The 21,447-nt window shown below is 39.6% G+C and overlaps 1 protein-coding gene across 3 annotated transcripts in view; it reads right to left on the bottom strand.

The window, feature by feature from the left end:
- The window catches only part of LOC138106369 (cytoplasmic dynein 1 intermediate chain 1), a 192,141-nt gene that overhangs the window by 158,155 nt on the left and 12,539 nt on the right, over positions 1 to 21,447 (bottom strand). The window contains exons 2-4 of one of the 3 annotated variants that reach the window (XM_069006876.1): positions 16,957 to 17,074; positions 14,699 to 14,813; positions 11,808 to 11,898 (exon numbers count right to left, since the gene is read on the bottom strand). In XM_069006876.1, the coding sequence (XP_068862977.1) occupies positions 11,808 to 11,898; positions 14,699 to 14,813; positions 16,957 to 17,064 (314 nt within the window). In that variant the 5' untranslated portion in view covers positions 17,065 to 17,074. The remainder of the gene's footprint in view (positions 1 to 11,807; positions 11,899 to 14,698; positions 14,814 to 16,956; positions 17,075 to 21,447) is intronic. The other 2 variants (XM_069006878.1, XM_069006877.1) reach the window with 2 other exon arrangements.

Here is a 21,447-nt window from a genome sequence, read left to right as displayed (position 1 = left end):
TGGATTACAATTTCCAAAAGATTCAGAACTAAAAACTGTGCATCTTCACACTGAGGGCACACTGAAAAACACGTTACACCCAAGTTATACAATCTTAAAAAAACCTGGATGCAACAATTGTGAGATGAGACATATTTTAAAATCACCAACAGAATATGAATGCATTTTTCCAATATGTTACCAAATATCATCAGCAAATTGCAATCCAGTATTATTTGCAATTTCAATGTGTAATCTATCATGTATCTAGACTACTTTTTCTTAATGTCTGAATATCGCCAGAATGAATTTAAGGCTGTGTAATTATTTTGCTACTTTGCAGAGTTCTACCTAGTTTGTTGTGTCAGTTACTCCAAAGCTCCTACCTTGCTGCTGATTAAATAGAAAATCTGAACTAAGAAACTGCTGATGAGAAATTACTGCAGATGCTTAAATATAAATGTGTGTACAGATAAGCTGGTTTATTTTTACTCCTTTCACTCTAGATTTTTATAATTTTAATTTTTCCCACTATAATTTTCACTTTCTGATATTTTTGGTACATTTGAGGTGCATCTCCAAAAAAACTATATCAAAAAAAAAAAGAAGATTCAAAGCTACGAGTAAGAGATGGAAAAGTACCACTTGCCTCAATGGATGGTTTGCATCTAAGCCACTTTTCTGCTGCCATCTGTGCTCTGTTTTGCAGATCTGTTCCACTTTGAAAGGATTGGCAAAAAGAAAATACCTTCCTTGTGCTACTTGTTTTCTGAAGCACATTATAAGCAAGATGGCTATCAGCAGCTAGGGGAGGATTTGTGCATCTTAACAAGATGCTCACTTGTGCTCGTAGAGCAGAAGTCTGCTCTGACTTCACTGTGTGTTCTTTTGTTCAGAGCTGGGTTGCTAATGCTAATCATAAAATAAAATGCCATAATACATTCAGAGAACAAGGAGTTTGGCACCGCTACTGGAGCACAGCCAGAAGGTTTTGCTTGGGTTTGCATTTACACTTCCAAGCAGGCTGGCACCTCTGACTTCCAGTCTTCACCAATAAAAAGAGCAACTCTGACCTCCCTGAGAGCACAGCACTATCTTTTAGCTGCCTGGCAACCACAAGAGCCCTTTTCAGAATGGCATGAGTTCAAACGCTTTTTTTTTTTTTTGAGGTGTATTTATGAAAAATCATGGACAAATAATATTTAAAACACGTGTATTTCAAAATTCTTCTTGAATCAAGGCTATGCTGCAGAATGGATTTAATAGTTTTCAAAAAACACTTGACTTTTAAATCAGGATGAACAATTCTGGCAAGCCTGCAATGATAAAGACCAACACCTTGCTGATTCCCATTTCACAGAATTCCACTAATTAAATCAGCAGTTTTATTCACCCAAGCTGCTGAACTTATCTGCTATATTTAAAGTCTGTCCTTTGATTCAGGTCTACATTACAGATCTCATGTCAATGTCATACTAACACTTTTTATTCTATAGCTACAGAAATCTTAGTCTGCAAATTTATGCTGGTTTACCAGGAGGGTCACTGTGGGCAGCAGCCTGGATCTCTGAGGACAGAAGGTCAAATAGTTAGAACTGACACAGATTTACTCTGAGTGCCAGATACCAAAATGGTCATTTCGAAAGTGCAGTAATAAAAAACAGGCTCAGGGGGAAGGCACAAGTTGTTTTATTCCTTTAGCAAACCCTGAAAATTCTTTTTTCAAACTCTGTTTCTGCCTTGGTTTTATACTAAGAGTAAGTCTATGCAATAAAACAGAACTCAAATGATCACAAATGTAAAGAAAGAACTTGGCAGGAGAAGTTTTACATACTATCAGCTCGTGCAAGTGCTTGAAAGGAACTGCAGTACTCACATTAGGAGTCTTTGATCCAGACCCATGGATATGCATATGAGAAAAGTTTTCTCATAAACTTCAAGAGGCTTTTGGTACAATTGCATAAAAGACAAAATCACATTTAATAGTCAAATCTAGGAAAGGCAATCCATAACCTTTGAGAGGACTCGAAGAGGTAACATGAAAGTCTGAACCCACAACTTTTAGGTCTGGCATTATTCAGCTGAAGAAGTAGGAAGATTTCAGCAAATTTTTAATTTTGCTTTGGTACTAAAACCCAGTAACTACTAGCTGGAAGAACAGCTAGTGTTTCCCTTCCTTTACACCATTTATTTTGTGGTAGAAAAAGCAAAATCATTCCAAAAGGGGGTGAGATTTTTGGCTACAACTAGGGTTGAAACAAGAACTCACTGTATGAGAGTTATCAAAAATTTTTCACATTAACAGTCAAAAATGTCAAAAGTTCTTGTGGCCCAATGATCTGACTCTAATAGACCAGCTCAGAAATTATTCTCTGAGTTTGAACTATTACAGTAAATAAGTACATTTAAAATTTATGAAACAAAATCTGTTTTAAATGGAAACCCATTCATTTTCATAGGTTCTGCTTACGGAAAATTTTATATGGAACACTAAGACTGTTTCAAAACTCCTTGGGGAAAAAAAAAAAGAAATTTAGCAGTATCTCACCAGTGGCAGCAATTCCCACTTTATATATTTGAAGAAAAGTCCTAAAAATTGCATTACCAAAACAGTCACTCATAGAATATTTTTATTTTTCCAGATGAAACATAAAATTGTGAATGGGAATTTTCTAAGGGTCTTTTTAATAGGCTATAGAAGGAGAAAACATCAATATGCACTAACTGTACCAGTTTAACTATGTTAAACGGTTTAACATAGGAGGTGATCTCACAAAATTTAATTAAATCAAGATGAAATTGAGTACAAGAGAACTGTTTAAGCTGAGCTGGCCTTAGCAAGTAAGTTGTTTTGTTTTAAGAGGATTAGTGTTTTAGTCCCTAAAATCATCTGATTGCCTGACTAAATATATGATGATATGCCTGTAAATAACTAAAGAGATATAAGTGTAGCTGGGCTGATAACCTAAATGGTTAAGTGGGGCTTTATACATTAATATTATTTTCTTCTGGATGCAGCTGGGGCTCAGGTTTCCAAGGCATTTTACGTAGCACCCTGGGAATGGCAATCATTCCTTCTCCTTTGATTTATAGCATGGAGATGCTTGCTAGTGAGAAAAATAATCAAAGATCTGGAGGACTGAACTCTATCAATCCTTTAGGAAGGAAAGCATGAAAATCCTTAATGATGCCACAGGCTGACACGCTAAAAGGACTGCAGATGATTCTAATTAATATGGACCACTTAGACTTTGTAACTGGCATGCACCAAAAAACACTCCCTCCTTTCTAGGTGAGATATACAGACACTTGAAAGCAACTGCCAAATATCAGTCCCTAAGGTGTCTGCTTCTGTTTATAGGCTAAAAAAACCACAACCAACTGGCAGGGAGAGGCTTTAGATATTTAGGGCTAAATATCCATTGAATGTAAAGAAGGATTGTGGTTTTTCTTTGCAGGGACAAAAGGAGGGAAGACAATGTAAGAAATCTGCCATCCTCCAGCCTTGCATCCTAACATCTGCAGGGCAAGCCGTGATGTGCAAACAGCTCGACACAGCCACTCGTTACTACCCTGTAAACAGGCTGATGTTGGGAAGTGTGAGAGATCACAGCATCTCTTTAAAAAGCAGCAGAGTTCCTAGGCCAGAGACAGCAGAGACAGCCAGTGTTCTCCCAGGCAAGGGCAGGAGGCTGACACTGTCACTGCTTCACAGAAGCCATCACCATTCAGCTCAAGAAGGCTTAAGGCACAATTTGGCTTCTAAATCTGCAGGAAATTTTAAAATGAAATGTGTGCCAAGAGATCCTGATGATGGAGTCATGGCAAATTAAATGGGAAAAAATTTAACAGCTGGGCATTATTAATTTCTGTCCTACCATATAATGCTGCATATCCAAGCCCAAAGCCACCAAAACAGAGTGGCAATACAGCATCCCAGAGGGTATCCCATTTATCTCTAGCCACCGAGCAGAAAACTTCTCTTGACTCTGCACTGTGAAAGACTACACAACAGTCCCGAGGGTTACAATCCCTCTTTTCTGAATGAAACACCATGCAAGCGAAGTTTGCCATGAAGTAATTTTCCCTCAGTCTTTCCTGTAGCTCCCTCAGAGTCTTTACATTGTTCTGTGCTTCCCTTTGGGTCAGCCCATTTATGAAATAAGTATGCCACTAAAGCAGCCATTTAGAAAGCATTTTGTACATCTAAATTGATCTTACAGAAAATCTCCATAAAGAAAATAATCCACTACTAATAACTGTTACAGCTGTTACTCCTGAAGCAATACATCACAGGCCCACTTGTCCTTGCACAAGTGAAGAAGGATCCCTGTCATTTCTGAATGTGGTAACACAATGAAACGCTGGTAATGCAAAGCTGAGTGGCAGTGATGAAACAGCATCATTGCACAGAACCTGTCAAATGCATTTACTTAATGATAAAGTAACTAAGCCCGAGGCAATACGGTTCTGTTGGCAGTGGTTTTAGCAGATATTACAGAAACATGGTTTTGCCAATGTCTGTGAGAGATGTTTCCTGCAGCTAAAGAGAAGATAGGAAATACATCTTCTTCTTTTGCCTTCTTTATCTGTCTAATTCAACAGCAAAGTAGACACTTAAAAGGGAGAATGGCATTCTGATATCTTTTTTCAGCTTGCTGATGTGTTATATTACTATTCTAGGTAAGAAGCTGTTTGAAAATAAAAGCTGAGTTGCCAAGTCTGATTTTTCAGGAAAAAAGCACAGAACCCAAACACTCTGATGACATGTAGATGTACTCATGAGCGATCATCAAACAAAAAGTATCTTTCTGATTTTAAATATTATGTGGTAAGAACACACTGGAGTAGAGGTATCTTTTTTTCTTGACTGACAGTGAGCAAGATTAAATACCAAACTGTAAAATAATGATATGCTTTGACTCATTTCGTGCCCAGATGCTCCAGAGCTACCTCCTTCCTTTTGATTGTGTATCTGAAAAGTAAGAAATATTTGTGTTTGACAGACAGATATGAAGTAATATGGGATTAACACAAGACTGGTGTGTGTGTTTAGATGCTCCATTATAAATCAGAACACCTATTATTTATACAAAAATGAGTAAACAATATGCTGCAGAGAAAAAGGACTGGAATTAGATCTGCTTCTCCTGGCACTGGGCCAATAAAATCTTGGGGTGAACATCAACACAGTGAAAGAAAATATATCCTAGTGTATTTCTTTTTATAACAATATGGCTCAAAGTGCCCATGGTAGATGAAAGCAACACAAGATCACATCTGATGAAAAGATATACGAATGCAGACTAATACTGTCAGCAAACTTCCAAACAGAATGAGAGAGAAGAAGACATGCTCTCTACTCTCTATCAGTAAGGACATCCAACCTAATGTGACAGCTGCTACTATATTCTCTGGAATACAACTGGGAACATTCAGAGGTCACAGTGACTGTAAGATGAACTGATGTAGTGGACAAAAAATCATGCCATGAGCCAAAGCCAAAGGCGATACTGCTCCTCAGAGAAAAGTGCTCCAGCATTGCAGACGGCTGTTCTATTTCTAGGATTGCTCACATAATGTATTTTATGTAGAATTAAAAAACTAGTGATGATGAGACAATCAGGATTCCAGAGTGATCTAACTTCTCCAGCATATTACTGCTACAAAATCTCTTTGAGAAATCCAGTTTCCCTTTATTTTTTGTTTTCTTTGCTACCTAATGCAATGCTTAAACTCATTCTCACAGGAATTTTCATTAAATATTTAGAGCTTCATCCAAACAAGGACTAACCCTGCTTTACCGCAAGTACATTTCATACACTGAAGGAAGCTAATGGATTTCAGTGCATAAAACCCATCCCAAAACCTAAGCTTTATCAAAGGAACAACAACATAAATCAGGTAGGAATCATTTAAACTAAGTATTACATAGTGCCCTAATCCAAGTAAGAAAAATAATTACAGAAAGAGTAGCCGTAGCCTGACAAATCTGCAGAGTCCAATGGGCTATCAGAGAAATAGTACAAAATAATCCATCTTACATTATTTTACAGCAAATAAAGCACCATTTTGAAATAATTATCATCTGAAAGAAGCCACCAGAAGATAAATCCCTTTGCCTTTATGGGAGCCCACAAAATAATCACGTCCCTAAACTTAGGCACAGCAAAATACACAAGTTAGAAAGCAAAAGAGCACAGATAAAATTCTTGCAGAAAGAAGGGCAACCATTAACCTTTACACATCCAAGACAGCTGAGCCTGGTACAGTTCACTGAGCAGATGGAAGGCAGGAAACCTTACACCCAGCCTAATGGGATTCTCATGTTCCCCAATGCACAGCAGGAAGTGCTCCACACATGGGACTCCACTGGACACACACACACAGAGTCCACAATAAATGAGATGCTACTGTGCAAACCTACTACTGTAGGATGGTGAAGCTAGCTGAGAACATGTAGGATGTTCCCAGCTAGGAACATATAGGAGCAGTGAAGGATACAGGGCAAAATGGGCCACACAGATAAATCACACCTTGGTCCACAAATGGAACTCCTCCCAGATGCCACATGCCAGGGCGAACCCAGGATCCCCTGTGGGTTATACAGGCATACACACCAACGCAGGCTGGTGTGAGCACTGGAAGCTACCCAGCCACAGCAGCACATCCTCCCAGCATGGATATACTTCTGCTCTCTTATGTTGAGCTGACATGCAAAGCCCAGACTGACCCTACCTGAGCAAGGACACAAAGTCTTTCCAGGGAGCTGCTCAGCCCACACAACCTTATACTGCACTGCCTGTCTCTGAGGCACTGTACAAAGTTTGTCCTTGTGCACTTCCTCCGACAACATAAATCCAGAGTTCATGGCCATGAGTGCTGAGGAGATTTACAAATGCCTAAGGTAGCAGAACATGCCTCTCCATGGGCATGTTTCATGGTGGCTCTACCATAATAGTTAGCATGCTCTCTAGCACACTAGGGTAGCAAAAGTTCAGAGGATCCACCAGGGAGATGCATATAGTTATCACAAAGCAGTTTTGTATTAATAGAGGCGAATTTGTGCTTCACACTATGCTACAGCACAGGAGCTCTCAACAAATGCCTTTACCTCAGCCCTTTTCTTCACATGCATTCAAATCTACACTGCAGTTGTGCCTGTCCGTATAAGCTGACCATCAACAAGAGGACACTGGGAATCATCACAATGCTTACAGAATACTAAACAAACCAAAACACTTATCTCAAAAGAGCCAAACATGCCCTATTCCAAGGAGAATCTTCATGCAATCCTGCAATACTGTCTTATGGAAAATGAGTCATGTCTGAATACATCATGTAAAAAAATTCTGTGAACCAATGACCCATCAATTAAGAGATGGGTATCTGCTCAGGCTATGATGTAATTTTTCTCTCCTATCTGTGTAGCACTAGCAACACAGGCACCAATAAAGCAAAGTGGGATGTGCAAAGCAATGTGGAGATAGGTAAGTTGCTCTCTGAGGAACAACTGGGCTCCAATGAATTGTTCCATGTAGCCTGGTAACTACATGCAGCATCAGAATCGAAGTGTAACACACCTCTCTCTGCCTACCCAGGAATGATTCCCAAGACCACAGAAAAGAAAAAAATTTGGCTCTCCTGTCCAACTGAAAGCATTCAGTCAGCAGTTTCTAGAACTGTTATCCATCTAATATCTGCTTATTCTTATAGTTGCCATCATGGCTCAGAGGGAAGCTGGAATGCTGTTGAAACCTAATGTTTTCCCCAGTGAAAAGGTTATGACAAATAGCAAAATGGTACTAAAGATAAAGCAGAAAAAAATCCCCATAGAAACACGGCATGCAGAAGGCAGAAATGGTTCCAGAATTTAGTGGTATTACAAAGTCCACCCTATCTCTTCTAATACACTGAATGGCATCAGAGAAAAGACAACGCTGCTCTGGCTATTGTGCTGGAGATAATGGACAATGGTCCTGATGGATAGCAGCACTACTAGTCTGTAGGTCCCATGGCAGAAGTGACTATTGTGTCCATGCAGCTTTTCTTCCTGTGCAACAAAAGGGCCATACAACTGTAATGAATGAATTATTGTTTGACCTATTATCTGCCAGTTTGCCAGGCACATTGTCCTGAATGAGTGATGGCCTGTGATAGAAGACCCCACAGAGTCTTTAGGTAAATTGTTTTAGCGATGAATTTGTCTCACTATTGAATTTTAAAGTTTTTCTGGTTTATATTTTTCCAGCTTCAATACCAAACACTTTGCTGCTTTCACCTTTTCTGCTGGAGGAGCCTGTTTGCTCACTGTATAACTATTACACATGGTAAACAAGTTACCAGTCAGTTTTCATCTTGCAAAGTAAGAGTGAATGAGGTCTGTGGTTCCAGGACTACAACTACTGAACAGTGTTCAAACACTCCAGTTTATCAATTTTCTTTCCTGAAAAGCAGATGCCATAAACCTGTGTTTCTGGCTGAACTCCATTCACTGTTGTACAAGAAATCACAGATGCTTGCTGATCAAAGCATATCTCAAATATACTTGGTGATACTGGGACCAACGGATTAAGTCGGACAACTACCAGAAGAACCAACAACTCAAAGAAGTATGAACACAACCTAGTTCTGTACCAGAATCTGCTCCCTCTAATGGGAACGCATGATCTTCTGCATTCTTCAAAGCTTTCAACAGAGCCTCTCACCTGTAACGAGACGAAATCTGCATCTCCACAGCTTTTTTTTTTTTTTAATATCCATCATCTTCCTCTGGGGAACACTTCAGCAATGAGCAATCAGACTGCCCGCAGGATTTCTGCCAGGCTGTGTGAGCTCATCATTTCTGCAGCAGTTAGCAGCAACAACGACAGACAAGCTGTGATCGCCAAGATGGGGGCATTAGCAGCTTTGAAACTAATCTGCTCTCCTCTAAAGCCTGACCTCAGCCTAGTACAGAAAATTCATAGCAGAATAAGGAAAAGATCTAACAAGCATGATGGCATGACAGGGGATCCAGCAAAAGTGCCCTCTCTATCACAGAGAGTGAAATGGAAAAATACATTAAAATGAAGCAGGATAACCTTGTTTATACAGAAAAACAGGCAATAATATATGCAGTAGTCAAAATAAGTTAGATGTATGGTCTGGGCACCTCTCGGAGAAAACAGCTGAGGTGGTTTGATCCTGTTTATCCACCATGATGACAGTACTACCAACATCTTTCTCACCAAGTCTGACCACTCTATCACACATGCAGGCTTGAGTGCACCTGTCCACACAAACACTGAGCACATCTACCTTCACCCAGTGACACTAATTTGACTAACTGCCACTCAATACTATCCACTGGTTACAGACATTCCCTGGGGCCTGGACCAGACATTACCATATTTCCATTACCACAAACCAATCGCTCTAGGCAAACATCTGCAAGCAGCCTTCCTGGCACACAGCACAGCCTTTTCAAAGCCTGAGAAGATGCCAAGCAAACTGGTACAATACAAGCAAGGTCTTAGGATTCCCACTGAATTCCTAGTATGGCCACAAGAAGCCAAAAAATGGATCCAAAATGAAAGGCCACAATGCAGTGCGTCATGAGCTCAGAAGAAGGGGACAAACTCCATTCTCCTCTGAAAGGACACATGGTCATGTGCTTTCACTGCTCGTTGCTGACAGAGAGCCAAAGTGCTAGCGCGGGTCACAGCCAAATAAACTCTTCCAACAGCCTTTTTACCTTAATGGTAAAAAAGTTACACCATTAAGGTTCAGAGAAAAAGCAGGAATTTAGAAGTCTCCACACACCTTTGTCAGAGCTTCCCGTAGGACTGTGGTAAATAGCTCATCCTGAACAGCAGGCTATACTATGCTTAAAAAAGATTTTTGTTCTACACAGAGTATTTTGACTTGCTGAAATCTACTGAATTTACTTATGAAGACAGCATTACACTATTTACTGTGTTTTAAACTGCTACATCTCACAGGCTAGGGCTTTTAACTTAACAAAATCCATTTCTTCTAGAGGGCAGACCTGGGAGCAGGGCTGAGCTGATTTAATAGCAGCTGTGCAGCATCCACATCACAAGGGAGAGCATCAGCATCTGGCTGAAAGGGACACAGCATACCTTCTGCTTATGGAAGTGTGATTTTTCTAAGCAGAAGGCTGGTGTGGCATGAAATCTGGTGACCTGAAGCTGTGTCACATGACAGTCTGTGTCTGGAGAGGTATGATGTCTACTGAGCACGGCTAACTACAGAAAGCAATCACTGTGTTTTCAAGCCATTAGCAGAGTCTTGGCTCACAGACTTGGATGAGCTGGCAGCTCAGCTCTAAATGAATTAGTGTCATACAAAAAGAGATATTAGGATCCATCTTTTACACTCCTCAAAATATACATATACTTCTCAAAATATAGCTGCTTGCACCTCTTCTTACTTGAACATACCCTTCTTTACCAGCAGTATCCTCACATTCTCCTTTCTTTTCTATTCCAGAGAAGGAATTGGTTTGGGATTGCCACTTCATTTTTTATTTCCACCATGGAAACAAAAATAAGAAGATTACTCTTGTTTCCATCCCTCACACACATTCCACCTTCCAACAAGAACAGAGCCCCTTCCCTTCCACTGTGCATGAAACTCTCCAGAGTTTCCAAGGCAGAATTGCCAGTGGGTCCTGGGATGTTTCAGCGAGCTCCTGTCCAAGCTCTTCTCTGCCACTGTCAGCGTCACACACTGCCAAGACTAGTCACAGGAACCTGAGGCAACCTGGTGTTACATGGGGGAGGAATTCCAAGGGGACTGGCTATGTGAACAAAGATAACTCAACATGAATAACAGGTTCTATCCCTGGGCATATCCCCCTGATTTTAGTGTATTTCCAAACAGCATGAGAGCTTTCTGTAAGCCATTTTAGAAGTGAAAATTCAGCTCTTGCTTCCACTATAAGGTTTGAGGCTCAGAGTTTAAGATCTACTTGCTGCATGCATTTATTTACCTCAGATCTGAGACCAGTATGACACTGAACTGTGCCATAAATCAAATCCCTCCGGAAGGGAGAGAACTTTCTAAAAGTTCTTGCAAGGAGTTTCAAAGATAAACCGAGACTTTTCCTGGAGTTTCAATGCTGCTGGATAGTTGTTTATTAAGTCTTATCAGAGGAGCAGAGCCACTAGCGTGACCCAGGTACAGACAGAGCACAGAAAGCAGGAGTGAAGTCTCTCATTATCAAGATTTACACAGCCTTTTAAAGATAATTTAACCAATGGTTACTAAAAATGTATATTGTTTTCATTTTCCTACCAATTATTCAGTAACACGGGCAGGAACTGAGGAATTCTCTATCCAATCATTCCAAACTATTTTACTGCAGAACATGGAGTAGTAGAAGGAGGAGAAGAAGATTTAGAGAACAACAACAATCCTCCATTTTGCTATTTTTTAGTCTTATCTATTTACTACAAAGGGAAGCCCAAGACCTCTAAATTTTTCACCCCGTGACAATCTTACATAGTAGTCTATCACCTAATTCACACCACTGTATTTTCTAGTTCTTGTCTGATCATTGGTAATTTTTTACAAGGTTGGAGGTTAAAACAGTGTTGTTCAGGGGAGTAAGAACCCTTAAAAACAGTCAGAGAAATATTCTTGGCACTCTGGGTTCCTACACCAGTATTACTGGATGGTAACACACAGCGGACAATGCAGAAACAAAAATACACATTTGATACAGCATGTTCTTATTTACAGCAGAAAAGGAAAAAATGGGGAAGTAAGAGCAAAGTGAAAAAACCTCATATTTATTCAAGTCCATTAACTCTTTGTCTTACCTTCCTATGGGTCCCAGATCCCCTGAATCCTGGCTGCCTGCGTCACTGGGTGTGCTCACTGATTTCGAAGAGGGAGACATAGGGGTTGGGACTAAATAATGAAAATAACAGGTATCCCATGTTAACACATGCAGCGACTGCACTGATGAAGAGCAGTGTCAGACAAATCAAAACCAATGGACCAAAATGATAGTGGATGAATGAGTGGGAGAGTTTGAAATGGTGAAAGCAAATAAGGAAGGAAAGAAAAAGAAAAGGAAGAGAGTCAAGTGAATTTTAAATCTTCTGGAAGTGTTACCACTGACATGTATTTAGACAGGACTGAAAGCCCAATGGGAATTTACAGCTAATCAATGGAGAAGATACCTGTGGAAATAAAATAGGACTTGTTTTCTTGAGTCTGGCTTGAAGTTGACTTGCAAAAGATTTTAAAGGTATGAAGAAATATCAGGGGCTTGTCTTGTCAAAAAACTAAGTGAACTCTTCTGGTAAAGTTAAGTAGGCAACAGAACAAGCACACTTTTCAAATTCTGAATTTAAATCAAAAGCCAGTGTCCATCAGATATGCTCCAAGGCTGCAGTGTGGAAATGACATAAAAAATAAAAGCTAAATAAGGAAATCCAGCTAAGTTAAAATCATTTCCCAAAGATGCTGAGAATACACATTAGTTTGCTTGGTGATTGTGTTTTCTTAAGCAATGTAGGTCATACAAAATTTCCATTTTGGGTGGGACATGATTTCAACACTCAAGGAAAAGTTTCCCTTGGTTTAGACACTATTTGCCCAAGCTCTTGAAATGATTTTCTCTTTGGTTTGCCAGGGCTTTTGAAGCATATTTCATGCAAAGGCTGTTTTGTTTCCTGAAACAGGAAAGGAAGTTCATAGCTCAAGGTCAGCCCGAGTTAAAGCTCTTCAGCAAGGAAATAATAAATAAAAGAGTAAAAATACCCTGATTTCTTTTAAAATGGTTTCTCAAAAATATTAAAAATTAAGAGATGGCTCCAGTCAAGATTTAATGCAAGTATTTTTCAAAGCAGCCACATTGAATAAAACACAAAAAGGGGGTTTAATGCAAAAGCAAAGCTTCCCATTTGGTTTAAATCATATCCATTTTCTTTTATAGATTTAACAGAGTAAAACTTTAAAATACTTTGTTATGGTTTACAATGTATAATGACAGACCTGTCAAGAGATTCAGATTTTCCATGTGGTCAAACATTTAATGCAGATTCTCCCTAGAGATTGTCACAGAAATGACTGCAGCACGAAAAGTGAATTCATCTTTGTGACAGCCCTTTGGCAGGTTACAGGTATGTCTGGTTGTTTACATATTCCATATTCACACTGAGACCTGGCATCGTGTGAAGGTGGAATTAAAGCCTGCTTTGTATATTAATTGGGAGTGTATGTAAAGGGAACAAAAGAGAACACAATACTATTTTTAACTAAAAGGAATCATATGTAAATTTACATGTTCTTTTGACAGTACCAAATACAAAAAAAATTAACTAAGAAAAAACCTGGTAATTTGCAACATGAATATATGTGTCTAGTTAATAAAATGATAAGGACATATATACTCATTCTTATATAAAAATGAGTATTTTAAATTTTATACATTAAAAATATATCTGATTTTATCTTGGACCTTATTTTTGTATCATGATATAATTAAAAAAACATATTTTATTATTCATAAAAATAACCTAACCATTACTTGTCAGGCAATTCTTCTGAGAAGTGGTGTCTAAAAGCTTCAGTCACTCTACCATAACTTATAAAAATAGTAATTTTTCTCAATAAATGTTGGTTGATGGAACTAATTAATTCAAATTCCAATTCAGAATGTCACTACCTACTTGCATATGCACCCAGGCATCTGTCTAAGGTGCTTTCCTAAATAAAACCTTAACTATTTCATCAAATTTGAAGTTTTTCCTGTATATTACTGGCAAGAATAACTAGGGGTAAAATCCTAGATTCAGTCACAATGAACTTAATGACAAGGCTTGATAGCTCCAGAGAGGCCAAGATTTCAGCTAAAACAGTGAGAATGATTCCAAAGGGGAGGGAAGGGGAGGGGAGAGGAGGGAAGGGGAAGGGGAAGGGGAAGGGGAAGGGAAGGGGAAGGGGAAGGGGAAGGGGAAGGGGAAGGGGAAGGGGAAGGGGAAGGGGAAGGGGAAGGGGAAGGGGAAGGGGAAGGGGAAGGGGAAGGGGAAGGGGAAGGGATTTCTTGCTTTCGGACCATTCAATAAATGAGGCAGATCTTCATCAAGGTAACCCATACTCAGATACTGCATGTATTTTTAAACTGAAGACTTTGGGTTCGAGAACTGAAACATCAAAACCAAAAAAGAAGTCAAGCACATGAAACCAGAGCAAAAATCTACAATAGTGTCTGTTGATAACTGTTTTTCTATTTGTGATTTGGTTTTTTTTTTATTTTCCTTCTCCAGTTTTGCTTGATTTTAGAAGAAACTCAGTGGGAGTTCCCACATGACTATGCTCCTCCTTCCTTACAAATGCTTAATTTGAATTTTAGAAACAAAACTTGGGGCTAATGAAGTACAGCACTTATATTTTTGGGTCATCAGATAGATGGGAGAGAAGATAAAACAGTCCATCAGAAAAGAAATCACTGCTGGTATGCAAAATCAACCTGCATTATGTTCATAAAAAATTCTTGAAGAAATGAAACAGATGTTTTTGGCAATGACAAGTACTCAAAATGCCATGAGCTTGTATATGTGAATGGTATGGCAGGCATTCAAACAGAAGAGTTCACTTCACTAATACAGCCAAAAACCAAAAAAGCCAAGCATGCTTTAGTAGAAAGAAAGCATTAGTTGTGGCAGAGTTGAATGCTTTACAGTGTGCTTCTCTTAAATACCTAGAGGTGGTTCTGGGGATATACCAATGCTCTGTAACAAAGCTTCTGTCTCTCTTCTTTTACGGTCTAGGTCAGAATCTTCCTGAGCTGGCTCCTTCTTCTGCTGTAGATCAGCCTGAGTTAAACCAGAAGAAAACAGAACAATTTGTTTCATACCTAATCAGCTCTAGCAATTATTTCACACATAATCAGCTCGAGCAATTATATGCGTGGAAATATTTGTATGCACTACTGCTTAGGTACACTTTGAAATTCATTTTGATATGTTTAGGTAATCTATAACTTAGATAATTCATACTGTATATAGCAGTAAAAGTATTTTACCCTAAATGGATGGTAGAACCAGCTTTTGCAAGGATATTTGCAAGATTTTTTACAGGACAATGACGGAAATTTTCTGCCTCTCACTCATTAAGCGCAACTTATTCAACTAACAAAAGCTGTCCATAGAGCAACAGGTATCGTTACCCTGAATAAAACTGGCCCCTTTCTCCAGGGATCAAGCATAAAATTTCACTGGATTTCAGTGATGTAGCTTAAGGTCCTACACTTTTTTCCCAAGCACTTGTCGGGAAAAGAAATACTTTCTCATTGACTTCAACATCTAAAGGTGCAAAGGAAAGAACATCTCTAAACTAGGACTTTGGCAGCCCTTGGCCCACTAAAGGTCCACAAGACCCTTCCCTCTGCTTAGCTATCTCCACATCCTTGGAGCTTCCACACATCAGCCTTCTCCCACTCTGACTTATGGGCATCTAAAATCAGTAGGTGCACCTACATTAGCCAGAATCCCACAAACAGGTTGTCCTTTCTGCCGAGAACAGAGTGAGGACTTGTACAGCTCCTCAGACTGGTGTTGATCTTGGTGCAGGCACCAACAGAAAACCTGGAAATTCAGAAGCATCTCCACATTCTTTAGTTTGGATACAGCCAGAAAATACTGATTTTACAGTCAAGGTCCAGGCATATTCCCATGCTCAGCTCTTCACATGAACTATCTCAGAGTATGTAGGGTTGTGGACAGCTCTCCTGCACCAGTGTGAATGGGCAAGCACCTTTGTGAGTGTCAGCCTTCACTCCTGGACCCATGTGGCACCACAGCACAGCCCATTTACACAGTTATGCACCGTAGCATTATCTGTAGAGATGGCTCTGGGGGCCAATGGAAAGTTCCAACCACCACAAGATCTCCACGAGGCATAAAGTCAGAGCCAGGGGACAAAGAAAAAGAACCTAAAAGCTCCCTCGAGCCACAGGCTTGGCCCCCTTTCCTCTAGTTCTTTAGTAACCAACACTGAAAGCATTACCATTTAAAGGTCTGCTTATGGAGGACTTCCCCAGTGACTCCAGGAGCCTCACTGGGGCATGTGCTGTAACTGCACAAATGTACCTCAAATGAAAAGAGATTAAAAAGACAGACAAAACTGGAATGCTGATTTCTTGGATCACATCACATTTCCACGGTAATTCCACGAAATTCATGTACAATATTAAAGTGTCAGTTTAAAAGGAAACCAGTTATTAGTAAAGGATAACAGGTGCTTTAAACTATAGTAAGTGTTGACATTTGAAGGAAAGGAAGCATAATCACTTAATGCTTCTCTGACTTTGCATGAAAATGAATATCCACTCCCTGTCAATTCTCACCTCTATTCCACTAAGTGACTGAATAAAAAGAAGTACAAATCCCTTAATGAAAAACTTAATGCATATTGTCAAGGACAAATAAACTAATATGTCAATCAAACTTTAACAGAACTGAAAGATGCACCCATGCCAGAAGAAGAAAATGCAATTGCAATTATGTTTTACTTTACTGGAGAATAATAATTGTAAATCTGTTACCTTAGCTAGTAATCAAACTAGTCTTCAGAGTACAAAAATACATATTTAGATTGTAATGGCTTGAAAAGATGTGAGTCCTCTTTCAGTCTTTTCCCACTCTCCACTCCCTTTGCGTTGAAGGAGAGCCCAGCAAAAAGCATTGTGGCAAATCAATTTCTCTTTCTCCATACACATGCACATCATGTTGTCTAAACTGTTGTCATTTGACAGTGCCGTGGTTTTAAAAGCAATTCCCTCACCCCAACATTCTTGACTAAAAATAAGCTTTTTGACTTTAAGGTTAGTCTGACGTGGGTTTGAGGATCTCATTCCACATGACAGATACCTTGGGGCATACAACACTGAGATGTCAAAACCTCAGCAAGCCCCTTGTGCAAGCATGAGCTATCTAAAAGGCGGTTTTGCAAATTTACCTCTTTTTTCTTCCTTTCTTCCTCCTTCCGTTTCTTCTCTTCTCTTATCTGAGCCAAACGTTGTTTTTTGCGCTCAAGTTCTGCTTTTAAATCACTTTTGTCTGACATTTTGACTCTGCTGGAAACAAAAGCATGGAGATCAAGATGAAAATTGAATGATTTCCCTATTTACTGAAAAAAAGATAGCTAATTATATCAAAAGTAGGGCTTCTAAAATTGCAGCAAATATATTTCTATATAAACACTGGTCCTTGGACTATACTGACACTGTAAAAAGCAGAGCATTTTCTTCGCAATTTTCATTTCAAGAAATTAGACCAGAGTATCACCAAATGTGGAATATATTTTCAGATTACCTCTACTAGAAAACTACCTTTGTGAAGCAAACCTATTGCTGTTCAAAATAATGCTTTAATGCTTTCGAAGTGAAGCTAAAGTCTTTTGATTTTCGTGATCTTCAGCATCTCTGCCAGACTGTAGAACTCAGATTCACAAATATATTTCAAGTACCAGAATGAGATCTGCCCCAAACAGCCCCATATTTCTTAGGCAAGTAATACTTTTACTTGCAAAAAATGGAAACGGGAGAGCTTTTGCTTCTGCAGGTGCTTTGCACGGCTGCCAGGTGGGACCCCCCGTTACACCAACACAGTCCCAGACAGACCATCAGCTCAGTCTCAGTACCTTTCACACATGCACCCCTCTGGCTCACCAAAGTATGAGCTATCCTGCATAGGAATCTCCTCCACCCCTTCCAGGGAAAGCCAGGCCATTCCCTCAAGTGGCTGCAGACAAGGAGCAAAATCACACAACCCAGCAAATCTAAGTTTGTCTTTAATGAAGCAGCACATTGCTTTGCCAACAGTCATGTGCTCAGACCATCTTTCTATGAGGCAGGAGATATGCCTAACAATCCTGATTTCATGCCAAACACACAAACTGGGCAAAAACATTTCTTCTGAGATGCTGAAAGACCTCTTCCACCATTTAAACCCATTTTTCTTTAGGAGGGTGATGTGAAGCCACAAATACCCTTTGTCTTTTAAATCTCTGGCAGCCTAAGCTGATGTACACAAGCCTTGAAAATGAAAGGTAAGGAAATAAAAAGTCATACAATACAGATATAGATCCAGATCTTTACAGAAGACAGGAATCCAGTCTTTTTCTACAGTTTTAAAACCCCACCAGTGTTGCACAAATCCGTAACTTGAATCACAGATTATTTATTGATTTTCTAACATATAACCATTACGAACTGCAATCTAACTGTATCAATACTGATTTTCTTCTTAGGACTTTGCTTCAAAGACAGTTCTGACTAACGTAGCCATTCATGAAAAGAGTTAACTGTGTCTTTCCTGTTCACACATCACCAACTGTATCCACTGCTGCAGCTCAAAATCAATCAGATCAATGGCAGTGCCATGTATATGCAATGGAAGTCTATTGTTCACTTGATGCATGGGAAATTTGAATGTCAACTCTCCGTTAATATAATGAGAACTCTACTCACATTACGGCCTGGGTGGGTGGATGACCAGAGAGTAAAATTACATGCTAAAAATTACATGGCACTTTCACACATCATGGATTTCTCTGCAGTCATCAGCTTCCTCCTCAAAATGATAAAGGAATAGTTAGCCTGTGACATAGAGGATATTGCCAAGAAAACATCACCTGCACATTAAGCACAATCTCAGCCCCAAATGCTTTGTTGTCTTTGCAAGCATTTTTCTTTTAGGAAAGAACAGAATAACATCTGGAATCAGACAAGGAAACCATTTAATGAAAAGGACAGGCATAAGAGCAGCTCAAAGTCCAGCTCACACTGCCACAGATTCTGCACTTCAGCAGAGCTGCCCATGCTGGCAAGGCATCCTTTCAAGGCCAGCATTCAATCCCTGGTTCAATCCACAGCAAATGGTATAGCTAGGAAGAACATTCAGCTGCCAAACAACGGGACCACTGGATACACCGGCTGCATGTGGAGGACCACCATTTCTTTATTCCTCCATCACTCTCATCCTATTCACAACAGTATTGCTATCAACTGGAGAAAACCAAAACCATCAGAAAAAAATTGCATTCGATGTCAAGAGAACTAAGCCATAGCACCTTAAACAACATTAATCTGTGTGATCAGTTGACGTCAGTGAACTATTTTTTACATGAGAAATGCCCAGAGAAAAAAAAAGCATTTCAGTAGCAGTGCAGGTAGTGTTTTGCCTACCAATCTGTTCAGGATTTCTGTGTCTCTCTTAGATATGATTGAAATCCCATTTCAAGTCATTTTCCTAATCTGTTGCACACATTTGAATTCTGATTATGAAGTTACCCCTCAGCGCCCTTTGGACTAGATAGAGTTTTAGCATCCTTTTAGTTCTGCAGTTTGGCTACAGAGAGAGAGCTCCTGTTTCTATGCAAAAAATATGCAAATGCATTTTAAGGCTCCTGACAGAAACCCTGAGGGTTTGTCATCCCTTTCAAGCTGTTTGTCAGATATCAATGAATGGCTTTCTAAAAATTCATTCCCTTTATGTCAGGGAAGCTAACTAGCTTTTCCCCTGATTTGAGCATCAATGGTTTAGTGCCTGGCCCCTTTTTTACAATGCTCCAGTCAGGGTGATCAAATCCTATTATAACTTTGCTCTATTTTTAACAAAATAGATTTACATACAATAAAGATGATGTATTAAATTCCCTTCAAAGAATGTTGCCAGAGCTCAGTTATACACTTTCATCCTGAATATATTACAGCCATGCCTGAGCCCCCCAGACAGCTTACCAACCTGCAGACTGGCTGTTTACAATTTTAGCACAAATTGAACACCAAGGGTATGTAAGCACCTTTCTCAGATGCCAGCAAGCTGGTACCAAGAAAGGAGGCAAGTGTACTTATCACTCTGCTTGGCGTTAACCATGGAGTTAACACTGTTCATTACTGAGAGCAAATTTCTAATAAATGCTGTTCTCAGTGCCAAAAGGCATGCTACACCAAGAGAGATAAAGGTAAACAGTAAAAAGGATTTACTTTAAACATTCTCTGTGGTGCAGATGACAGCCCAAGGCTTATGCATGACCTAATCTCCAGCCTGGGAGAAGGCACTGGTCAGAGGGAATCACTGAGGAGCACATTTTGTACTGAAGCAATTAAATCCCTTGTGTGGGAGAAGGAACACACAGGAACAAACACACTGAACATTGAGTAAGTGTAGAAATAACTTTCATAGCAGGGCAACACCCTGGGGCTCCCCTCTTCAAGGGAGATGCATAATCTTAGAGTCTAGATCAATTTTTATTTGTTTAGCCCAGTTTATTGTCATGGTTTTAAAAGGGGAGAGAGAGTCCTCCCACTGCAGAAGAGCTTCCCACACATGGTAGCATAGGTTCTTGTACCAGGACCTTGCACAGAGAGCACCTGCCTGAACTCCCAATACTCAGAGAAAATTCTCCTTTCTTTGAGTTACTGAAGAAAGGAGCTGGTTCCTCATGGCATGACTTTTAATGAAACAGAGTGTTCTATTTCAAGATGTCAGTTTTCCCCATGTGCATTAAACATGCCTCATAGTCCCCTTTTAGTCTTGGAAATGCAGTTGATTCCACTTACACATCAGAGCCAGTGTGATGGCAGCTACCCAGGCCTGTGCACAGGCAGTGCTGGCTTCTGGAGACTGCTTTCTGGGACATCACCATCTACTGGCTTGGCTCACAGCACCTTAGATGCCCACAGTGTACATGCAGAGCTATCCCTACCATCAGGACAGGTAAAATCTAAAGAGTCTGGGTATCCTAGGATGTGATTCCACTTTTCCTAAAGCAGACGTTTAAAAGCAGCTAAGATTAAGCATGCCCCAAAGTCACCAGTTCCTCTCTAATGATGATAAAGGGCCCTGAGTGATCTACATTAAGTTCTAGAAATCTCCACTGTAAATGTCTCAGACAGGGTGAGAACAATCCTGTCCTTAACATGCTCCCAGAAGTTCCTTTTAGCTTCTCAGTGTATGAAACAAGATATTTGAAAGACAATTTACATTAACCTAAAAATAGTAATGATGTTTGCACAAACTTCTCTGCTGTACAGAACATACGCCAAACTACTCCACAAAGCTCATCCCACAGGTAGTAACATCTCACAACAATTTCATTTGTGGTAGCAGTAAGAATATAAACATGCAAACAACAGCATTTTATCCTCGACTGGACTAAAAGCCATGCAAGTACTTTAACAGGTACAGGCCAGTTTTACTACAGCTTTATAAGCAACAAGGTCTTTATCAGTGATCAATATCACAGCATTTGAGCAGATATTTTTTCAAAACATTTATATGAGCACTTAAGAGCAGAAACAGCCACAGATATCTAAAAAGGTTTACTTGAATTTCAGTACCTATAAGTTGATACTTTTTAGAGTAATAAAATCAGAAGAACAGGTACAAAGAGTAGCAAGACATGTACACAGGTTGGACTAAATACAGGAAAAAATAAGTCCAA

This window comes from Aphelocoma coerulescens, chromosome 2, assembly GCF_041296385.1.
Source record: "Aphelocoma coerulescens isolate FSJ_1873_10779 chromosome 2, UR_Acoe_1.0, whole genome shotgun sequence".
In the NCBI taxonomy this organism is placed as follows: Eukaryota; Metazoa; Chordata; class Aves; order Passeriformes; family Corvidae; genus Aphelocoma; species Aphelocoma coerulescens.
The sequence above is the reverse complement of the archived record's forward strand: the minus strand, read 5'-3'. Positions and strand labels throughout refer to the sequence as shown.